Raw genomic sequence first — 10652 nt, forward strand, 5'->3', positions numbered from 1 at the left:
TCATTTCTTCTAGAACCATCCTAAAGCAGTTTACTAGTGTTATACATGCAGGAATCACTTCACCCAAACCACTGCCGAGTGGAATGCAACAGTTGTTTAACAATTTCTCTCATGAAAGTGATGGTACATGTACAAATATCTGTGCATCAAGATAAGACTATATCCATTATTTTATGTTTGTTTCCACACACAGGATGTATTCTTGTATAAAAGATTTTCTTCTTTTCTGAAAGAGGAAAATCTTTTATACAAACAATGTAAATGATTGAAGAACTCCACAGGGCACAGTGTAAGGGGTCACAGCAAAGTAAAAATTAAATCTTAAAACTCTATTGGACTGAGACCCACCAGTAGATCACAATCCATTTGGGAAACCACTATGTATTATAGTGATCATCTCTTCCTGCCCATATAACTGGGAAACTGAACTCTATATTTTAATATTACCGTAGTCATTGCTATCAAAAAGTAGACTTCAAACATTAAAGATGACATGTGAGGAGTGCAGGGTACATTTTGTATATTCGTCACTATGACGCTGGCTAACCAGTGCTGTTTGTGGAATCTCTAAATACCTTTCATTAGCTAGTGAAACAAGAAATGGGAGGTTTTACAATAAAACTTTAAAACAACATAACTGCAGCCAAGAAAAGTGCAACTTTTTTCACAAAAATACTTTGTATACAAAGTATTAAAAAATTTGTTGAACAGCATTTTGAGAAATCTAAATTAAATACCTAAAAATATAAATAAAATATATTTTTGCATAGACTTCAGAATAGTGCAACTACAGCATAACATTTTGTAGCATAAGAAATGGTCAATTAACAAAGGGCTATATTAACAACCATTTTCTTTCATCACTGAAATTGTAGCAACTAAAGAAGTAGTAAATCAAATGTGACAGTCTATTGGGAAAGTCACTTTAACTTAAAAGTTAGCCTCGCAAGTCTGTTGTACAGAAACTAGATTATTTTGTTGTTGTTTCTTTTTGCTGAATGGGGCCCTAACTTCTTGGAGCAAGTGTATCCATGAAACTGTCACTAAACACTTGTAAGATTAAAAATAAAAAAAACTTGGTGTAGAGTTAAGAAAAAAATAATTAGACACCATTGCTTTGCTCCTATTCTATGCAGTTATACCTGTAGTAAGTGAATGCAAATTACAACATTAGAATGATAGACTTTTACTCCCACTTTAAAAATGAGTGACCATATAAAGTATAAGAAGTGGAGAATAAGGCCCAAAATGTTTAAGGAACAACACTAATTTGTGGGAAAGAAAAATATAAGCTTCTGTAGATAGTTACTGCCTGTTTAAGACAGCAATCAGGAAACAGAGAAAGCAAGATCTGTGAAAATACACCAATGCCTTGCTCAGTATGACACTGAGTAGCATAGGCAGAACCATCTAGTTAAAACATCTGCTATGCTGCTTGAAAGTCATCTGACTCCTTTTCTTGGGGACAATTTGGTAATAGTTAAATAAATGAAATATTTTAAATAAATAAAATATATCTTACTATAAGATATATTTTTCCAAGATTATGATGCTTATCTTTGTTTCTGTGATGAAACAGTGTCTGACTTGCTAGATTTCATTTTCTTTAGCCTTTTTTGAATTGTGTTGCCACTTACGAATGGCAGTTCCAGAGCTACTGGCTACTACACAAAGGGCACCACCCACCGTCCACCAAGTTGGTAGATGATTGAGGAAAAGAATCTGTAAGATAAAAGCGAACACCACATCCATTGTTTTCATTATGGCAACAGGACCAGCCTTCTCTATCTGTAATGCTTTTGTGATAAATATCTGACCCCCTAACCCTAACAGTCCAATTAATATTAGGAGAAGTCTATCTGTACCACAATATGGTAAAGTCCATTCATCTATTACAAACAGTGCTACAATGCATTCAATTAATCCAATTACTGCATAATACCAAATAGACAAAAAATAACTCACAGATTTTCCCATCTTTCTTAATATAACAAAAGTTGAAGCTGTTGATACTGCACTTACAACAGCAGCTATTGTTCCTTTAAGATGATTTGTATAGTTTCCTTCAATCCCTGTAATACTGGATCCAAACAGAAAAGGCGGTCTTGCAATAAGCACCACTCCAGTGATTGTAAAGAGGGTAAACAGAAGATCCCAAAGGCTGTATTTCTCCTTGAGAAATATCCAAGCTAACAATGATGTAAAAACTGGACTGCTGAAAGTTATAACAGTGGCATCAGCTAGAGGCATTACTTGGAAAGCATAGTAGAGAAGAATCATCGCACCAGAGCCAAGGAATCCTCGAAAGAAAAGAAAAACTCGTTTACCTTTTGGTCCCAGAAACCCTGTTCTGAAAATTAAAGAAAAACAAAGATATAATCACATTGATCTCATTGTCTGATGATTCATAATCAAACATTTAATTACATTTCACTACATTCATACCCTCAAATGAGGGACTTTTCATCATGAAACTGTCAGAATACCTTAACTTGGTTCTCTGCAGAGATTTTTTTGAATTACTGTTAACACCCAGAAGCCTCCATCAGAATCAAGATCCCACTGTGCTAGGCACTATAGTACTGCTTGCAAAATGACCCCATTGAAAATAAGAGAAACCCTACTAATGAATTTCTATTTTTAAGGATAATATCTCAGAGTTTCAGTGAGGTATTTTTGGAATAGTCCCTTCTCCTACTGCTCAGAGGCTCAAAATATTTCATAAAATCATAGAATATCAGAGGTGGAAGGGACCTGAGGAGGTCATCTAGTCCAATCCCTTGCTCAAAGCAGAACCAATCCCCAACAAAATCATCCCAGCCAGGGCTTTGTCAAGCCTGACTTAAAAAACCCTCAGACATGTTTTGTGAATCTCAACGTCATTAAAAAAAAAACCAATGCCATTTATTTAGTGGGGTTACAAATGTTTCTGAGACATTTCACTTCTTCAGTTAAAGCCTGTATTAAAATAATACTTGCAGTCAGATTTACCCTCCAGTTTAGTTAATGATAGCTGTGGATATAATATTACCTACAGAAGATTAGGTACCTCACAAGATTTTGTATTTAGACACAATACCTACTTGTAGTATATTAAACCAGGAAGAACAAATGCCATTTGGAAAACACATCGAAATGCACTGATTTCCACTGAATGTACATCTTCAATTTTTTTAAGAAATAAAGAAGCCACTGAGAAAAGGAAGGCAGACAATATGGTATAAAACAGGCCAAGTCCCATGCAGGTGAATTTCTTCTTTGTTCCTGCAACAGATAGTAAATTCCAGTTAGTAACTAATAGTAATTTAGCTAATGGTGGGTTTTTCAGCTGTATTTGAAAATACCGTATGATTGTCCAAATGATGTAGTTATATGGGGGAAGCAGCAAGGGGTGGGAAGGCAAAAGAAACAGAGAAAACTACCACTTTTATTTATTGTAAGTACCTTCCAAGTCACCTGTGTCCACAACATAGCCCCTTATTAATATTTTCTTGGATATGATGTATAGGAGGTGAAATTCAATACACACTGGCATTATACTCCTTACAAATCACATTTTATTGTCAGCTTATTTGGCTAATATCAAAATATTTGATTGTAATTTGAGAAATTCACTGCATCAGTGGTCCCCAAACCATGGGGCACACCATTCTAGAGGGGCATGGAGGAACATTCAGGGAGGCATGGCAGACGGGGAGGGGAGGGAAAGGAAAGGGCGAGTACCACCCAGTCCTGCACTGCCCCCAGCTGCACCCCTAGCCCTTGACTGGAACTCCACTCCCAGCCCCTCCCCTTGCCCACAATCCCCAGCCATGGCTCCACTCCTGGCCCCAGCCCAGCCTCCCAACCTCAGCCCCCAGCCGTGGCACCGCTCCCAGCCCCCTTAAACCTTGTCTGGGGGGAGGGCATGATGTGAAAACTTTAAGGACCACTGGATTACATGGATCAGGTTTTTTTCTGACCACTGCTCCAGGTTCAAGGCTTACAAAATATAACTGGTTGTGGAAGTGTACTGGTTCCTGCCAGGTCATGAAACAGTGAACCTTAAGGTATATGTGTCACCTTACTTCATTAAAATTCCAATTGTTTAATAAGCCAGTTAAGGTTGCTAACTGACAACAGTTACCTATCACATTGTCTAAAAAACCTAAGCATTTAAAAATCAAGGAAATGATTCATTAAGTATAAAGTGAAACTTACACTGTCTATATAAACAAACATTCATTATCCTTAACAAGTATAAAGCAACACACATTTCATCATAACACAGCCCCCTTAAATCTATTTTATGGATTTCTGGAGTTTTGGGGATTTACCAATATTTTCTTGTAACAGATACTAAAATGGAAAGATTTTTAATTAAAATAATTTTAAAACTAGTCAAGTGTTCAATTGTCATGGCCTTGTTAAATAGTCCTTTCATCTTTGCCAGTTCTATAGCCAGAGGAGTTTCATCCCAGTTTGAATTCATCCGATTCCCTCTTCCAGTTTCCCCCCTTAAGAAGGTCCCTAACTCTGCCTCTTTGCTGGTCTTGAGGCTCCCTGCTACTTCAGGCACCCTTCAGTGACATTTTTCTCTCTCTTCCTGGTCTCCCTTCATGTTCCCCAGTGATTCACAAAATGGGAAAAGGGGTGGAGATGAACTGCTGGTGACCTCCAACATGCCTCCAGAGAAAGCAGGAGCTCTTTGCAAAATAAGATGAACACTCTACTCACTGAACTGTTAATTGAAGGAAGGTTAGACTCACAAGGGTACAATATCAGCAAGGAGTTCTAATGTCATTAGAAGGGAAAACATGATTGTACATATCAAAAAGCATAATATGTTATGGTGTTAAGATAATAAATGGAACAGGCACTCTCTGAAGTAGTTAGTTGTGATTAAAGATGTCTCCTCTTAGATAAGGGGAGAGGCAGGGAGGCTTACAGATCTCAGGGAGCAGAAGGAACCATGTGGCAGGACACAGCAGAAGGTTGCCTAGCAAGCAACAAAGAATCAAAACAGGGATTTGCAATATTTAATTAAGAAAGTTTGTTCACAGCCCATTTTGACCCTCCTTGGGATCAGGACTCAAAGGTTGAGAAACTGCTCTATACATCTAAAACAGGGGTGGGCAAACTTTGCGGCCCAAGGGTTACATCAGAGTTGAGAAACAGTGTGGAGGGCTGGGTAGGGAAGGCTGTGCCACACCAGATAGGGGGTGGGGGCCAGGCTACTTCCCACCCCTGACTGCCCCCCTCAGAACCCCTGACCCATCCACCCTTCCCCCCTGCTCCTTGTCCCTTGACAGCCCCCTCCCGGGACCCCACCCCTATCCAACCCCTCTCCCCTGCTCCCTGTCCCCTATCCACACACCCTGCCCCCTGACAGGCCCCCACCCTGGGACGCCCATGGCTATCCAACCTCCCCAATTCCCCATCCCCTGACCACTCCCTGCCCCAGAACCTCCATCCCATCCAATCGCCCCTTGCTCCCTGACTGCCTCCCGGGACCACCCGCCCCTAACTGCCCCCCAGGACCTCCTATCCCTTATCGAACCCCACGGCTGCCCACCCCCTTACCATGCCGCTCAGAGAGGCAAGACTGGCTTACTGGAAAGCCTGGGAGGTGGGCGGGCGCAGGCCACACAGCCCGGCACAAGTGGCGGGCCAGAGTGCTCCCTGCGTGGCAGTGTCACTGCGGGGGAGGGGGAACAGCAGAGAAGGGGCCGAGGGCTAGCCTCCCCCACCGGGAGCTCAGGGGTGGGCAGGACGGTCCCATGGGCTCGATATGGCCAGCAGGCTGTAGTCTGCTCACCTCTGATCTAAAAGATGGGATTCCAGGCAGGCCTAATGTTTTATGACATTGGGTCCAGCTTTAACAGTTCTTAAGATAGCAGATATTAAAATCAGATTGGAATTGAAGTGGGATAGAGGGACCAGGGAAGGCAAAATGATGTCACTTTAAGGTTCAAAATCTCAAGCCACACTAGAGGGGGAAATTAATGACATTTCCAATTGATTGCAACATTTGTTTTAGCTCTAGTAGCTCATAAGAAAACAGCGCTCAAAATTGTCACTCATTCCTCTATGCTATTCTGGCACTAGCCCAGGATTTTTAGCAACTGAAGACCAGCATAAATTTTAATCCCTGAATAATGTAATTGTCCCCATTGTGCAAGTCAGTCAGTCAGTCAGTCTCTCTCTCTCTCTCACACACACACACACACACACACACACACACGCTTCAAAATTATTGCCTGAAATATTAAAGTAAGGAGACTCACAGTGACCTACAGCTGGAAGAGAAAATCCAAACCCATGCTGGTCCAGGGAGGGAAGCACAAAAACAGAATATCAAATTCTTATTTCCTGCATGGTAGCATGTTTCATTACTACAACAAGTAGAAGTCAACCAAAATAATGGGAAACCTGAAATGAATAGCCAATCAAATTAAAGCAAGAGCTTCCACATCTGGTATAAGTTTATGATTTGAAGAAAAGAAAGAAAATTTTCTGGGAACTCTTAGCTTTAGTAATCTATCCAGTGTACTATGCATGTCTGAAAAATGCACTCCTCCATCGTGACCTAACACTGAACTGTCAGAAAAATAAAAAGATAATCAGAAAACACTAGAATTGAAAACAGTGGTATCTCAGATTATCAAAGCAAGAACTTACGAAATAATACAGTGCTTCTCAATAAACTAAATACTAATAAAATTAAATAAGACCCTCTCTCCCCACACAAGAATTAAAGTTGTTCAAGTTTATTTTCTTTCAAAGTACATACCGAAAAGAAAGTACAGTAAGGCAACATTCCTAATAGCAGTCTGCAAATATTAACCCAGAGGTAGGCAATCTATGGCATGTGTGCCGAAGGTAGCATACGAGCTGATTTTCAGTGGCACTCATGCTACCTGGGTCCTGGCCAATGGTCTGCGGGGCCCTGCATTTTAAATTTAATTTAATTTTAAATGAAGCTTATTAAACATTTTAAAAAATGTATATATTATACACTTATAGAGGCAGACCTTCTAAAAACGTTAAAATGTATTACCGGCACGCAAAACCTTAAATCAGAGTGAATAAATGAAGATTTGGCACACCACTTCTGAAAGGTTGCAGACCCCTATATGAACCTCTACCACCATGACACTCAACCACTCCAACAAACATGTTTTCAGTTCAAAAATATCATTGCCCAGCAGCTTGAAAAGCTCTGAGAACTGGGAAAAGAAAGCTTTAAATGACACCTGAGCTTTCTCTACTAGATGTGTAAAGATTTAAACAGAGCAGGTGTTACATAGCTTCTAGGGAACTAGTTTCCCTTGTTCTGTTCCCTAATCAGCTCCACTCCCCAGTCCCTTAGATAGTCTCCAGCCCTTGTTTTAAGCTCTAGACAGGTACCTCCTGACCCATGCCCCACTCAGTTTTCTTGTAAACTATGAGCATTTACATTTAATATGTCTAAGTTTCATGTGTGTAATTGTTACACTTGCAAAATATATACAAATAAAAATAATGCTTAGTTTACCAAAAAAACTGAACGGGCAGTTGAGAGGTGGCAAGAGAAGGTAAAGGACATTGACCAAGACCAGAAGGCAGGGAAGGCCAGAAGAAGAGCTCCTAACCTTCATGAGAGCGAGTTATCTGGCAGACCTAAGGAAAGCTGGAGGAATAAATTTGTGTCTGTGGACTTCCCAAATTCCAGGAGACAAGCTCAGGACATGGACCCTTGCTTATAATACAGCTCAGTCAGTTAAGCACCCATCTATAGTACTCATATTCCTAAAGTCAAGCACTTGCATAAATCTTTGCAGGATCATGGCTAGAGCCCCATGTTTTTCGCAATTGCAAAACAAAAAATGTATAAAATTAAATGAAATGAAACACTCTCCCACACTGATGGCTCCTGCCCCACAGGACTGGGCCTAGCTCCCTGCTCTGGGCATGGGATTGCAGCACCACTCAGCTTTGGTCAGGGTGTGGGTGTGGGTCTCGGTCTCGCACTGTGACCAGCTTGAGAAACTACGTGAACTTGCAGAGCACGGTCAGTGGAGGATCTCCCACCCCATCCCTAAAAGAAGCAGGATCTGACCGACCCATATGAATAAAATGAAATCACAAAAATCCGGAAAAAAAGAAGAATTTAATGGGGCTCTAATCAAAATAACCAAATATAAAATGTAAAAATGACCTCACAGACTATCAGAGAAAATAAAGTGAAGTAAAGTATCTGTATTGCCAATGAAGCCTCATAGTGGAGGCCTCACAAGTATGTGGATTTTTCCTCATACTTCTTCATTATAAGCAGAGTATGGTTCAGAAAATATTGCTTACATGGCCAAAGTTCATTGTCCGTTATCTCTAAGTCATTTTAATTTACTCAGCATTCAAAACTGGCACACAAAGTTTACAATCCAAGAACAAATGCCCTATGCACTGGCTGGCTTCCGTAGAGCTTATCTTGTGGGGACAATCTCAGTGCTTGGTAAAACAAAAGCAGAGACTTTGATGTAAGGGGTAAGGCAAGTTCAGTCTTGTTAAATGAACATTTAAGCTAGGAACCAGGAATCTCTCAGTCTTCTGGACACTCACTTGCTGGGTGGCCTTAGGCAGGAGAGGTCACTTAAGCTTTGTGTATCCTTGTCTCCCAGTATGTAAAATGGACAGTGATATTTCTGTACCTGTGCTGAATGCTGTGGGGTCTTGTTAGGGGAGGATCCTAAAGTCCTTTGAACACGAAGTTCATAGAATCATAGAATCAAAAGGTTGGAAGGGACCTCATGAGGTCATCTAGTCCAACCCCCTGCTAAAGGCAGGACCATTTTCCCTAAATAATCCCAGGCAGTCTGGTTGTCGGTTCTGCCAGACTTTTAAATAGCCCTCTTAAAGTATGGAGATATCTACCACCTCCCTAGGTAACCCATTCCAATACTTCACCACTCTCCTAGTCAGAAAGTTTTTCTAATATCCAGCTCGACTTCCGCAACTGCAACTCAACCATTGCTCCTTGGTTCTGTCCTCCGTCACCACTGAGAACAGCCTAGCTCCTCCTCTTGGAGCATCCCTTCAAGTAGTTGAAGGTGCTATCAAATCCCCCCTTAGTCTTCTCTTCTGCAGGCTAAATAAGCCCAGTTCCTCAGTCTCTTCTTCATAAGTCATGTGCTCCAGTCTCTAACTTTTTGTTTGCCCTCCGCTGACTCTCTCCAATTGTTCACATGTCCTTTTGTGTGTGTGTGGCCCAAAACTGGACACAATATTCCAGATGCGGCCTCACCAGTGCCGCAATTTAGAGGGAATAAAACACATCCCTCGATCTGCTGGCAACACTCCTACTAATACAGCCCAGTATGCTATTAGCCTTTTTGGCTACAAGAGCACACTGTAGGCTCATGTTCAACTTTCCATCTACCATAACCCCAAGATCCTTTTCTTCAGCACTGCTACTTAGCCAAACAGTCCCCAGGCTGTAGCAGTGCATGGGGTTTTTCTGTCCTAAGTGTAGGACTTTGCACTTGTCCTTGTTGAAGTGGCCCACTTCTCCAATTTGTCTAAGTCTCCCTGAATCCTAACCCTGCCCTCCAGCGTGTCCACCACTCCCCCCAACTTGGAGTCATCTGCAAATTTACTTAATGTGCAAGCTATCCCATCATCAAGATCATTAATGAAGTTACATAGTGCTAAGGAAAGCTAAGATGGTGGCTCTAAGCAATCTGACTTCACTTCTCCATACTTGTACCTTTAACGAATTAAGACTGTTTTAGCCCGAGGGAACGGACAAACCAGAAAGCATGAAGGAACAGGAGACTTGAGGGCAAGATGTCCAAACGCGCGTAACTACGTGTCCCGATGCTCACGTGCCACGTCTTCGTGGTTGCCCAACCCTGTGGAAAGCCGAGATTGGGCTGCTTCCCAGGGCGCCTGCGGGCGAGCGTTGAGGCAGGGGAGCGAGCTGTGAGCGGCAGGGTTCGCAGGCCGTTAGCCCACGCGAAGGCAGAACAAGACAGCGGCCGCGCTGTCCCCGGGACGGGAGATCGCGCACTCGCCTGCCTGGCGCCCTCAGGGGTGCGGCCCGAGGAGCACAGCCTGCGCCAGGCACCGTGTCGGATGTGCCCCGGTGCCCGCTTCCCCCGCCTGGCAGTGTCCCCCCGAGGGGCCGGGAGCCCACACCGCAGGCAGGGCACAAGTCCCCCCCCGCCCACCACCGGCCGGGCTCCCCTCCTCACCGGGCGTCTTCCGTGCCCACGGGAGCCTGCAGCACGGCCGGGATGAGGGTGAGCAACAGCTACAGCCACCGCCTCCGGGCTCCTGGGCGCCCGCCGCCTCCATGGCGCCCGCCTGGCACTGGCGGTGGTGTCCCGCGCCCCCCTCACCCTCCTCCTCGCTCCGCGGCGGCGCCGGCTCCCGTCCTCCTACGGGGAGAGCAGCAGCGCCGCCGCTACCCAGGTGCCGCACCATGAACCCAGCTGAGAACTCTCGTTAGCTCTGCTCACTGCTGCCGGCCGGCTGGCTCACACCCGGCTTCCTGCGCATGCGCTGGCCCCGCCCCCTGGGCTGGAGTTAGCTGCAGCCTGCGCGAGGTTTGTATTTGCCCCAGCCCCGTTTCGGATGGAGGGCGGCTGCTGGCGCCCAGCTTCCGAAGCAGTGGGCTCGGGGCGCGCCCCCAA

The 10652-nt window shown here is 43.6% G+C and overlaps 1 protein-coding gene across 1 annotated transcript; it reads right to left on the reverse strand.

Annotated features, from left to right (window-relative positions):
* Nucleotides 1-265: 265 nt before the first annotated feature.
* Nucleotides 266-10450, reverse strand: SLC35G1 (solute carrier family 35 member G1). Its single transcript, XM_032793111.2, has 3 exons — nt 10212-10450; nt 3084-3264; nt 266-2350 (listed from the first exon to the last, which is right to left on the reverse strand). The coding sequence occupies exons 1-3, from the start codon at nt 10441-10443 to the stop codon at nt 1591-1593; spliced, it is 1173 nt and encodes a 390-aa protein (XP_032649002.1). The 5' UTR covers nt 10444-10450; the 3' UTR covers nt 266-1590.
* Nucleotides 10451-10652: the final 202 nt, after the last annotated feature.

The sequence above is a fragment of the Chelonoidis abingdonii genome, chromosome 15 (assembly GCF_003597395.2).
Source record: "Chelonoidis abingdonii isolate Lonesome George chromosome 15, CheloAbing_2.0, whole genome shotgun sequence".
Classification (NCBI taxonomy): Eukaryota; Metazoa; Chordata; order Testudines; family Testudinidae; genus Chelonoidis; species Chelonoidis abingdonii.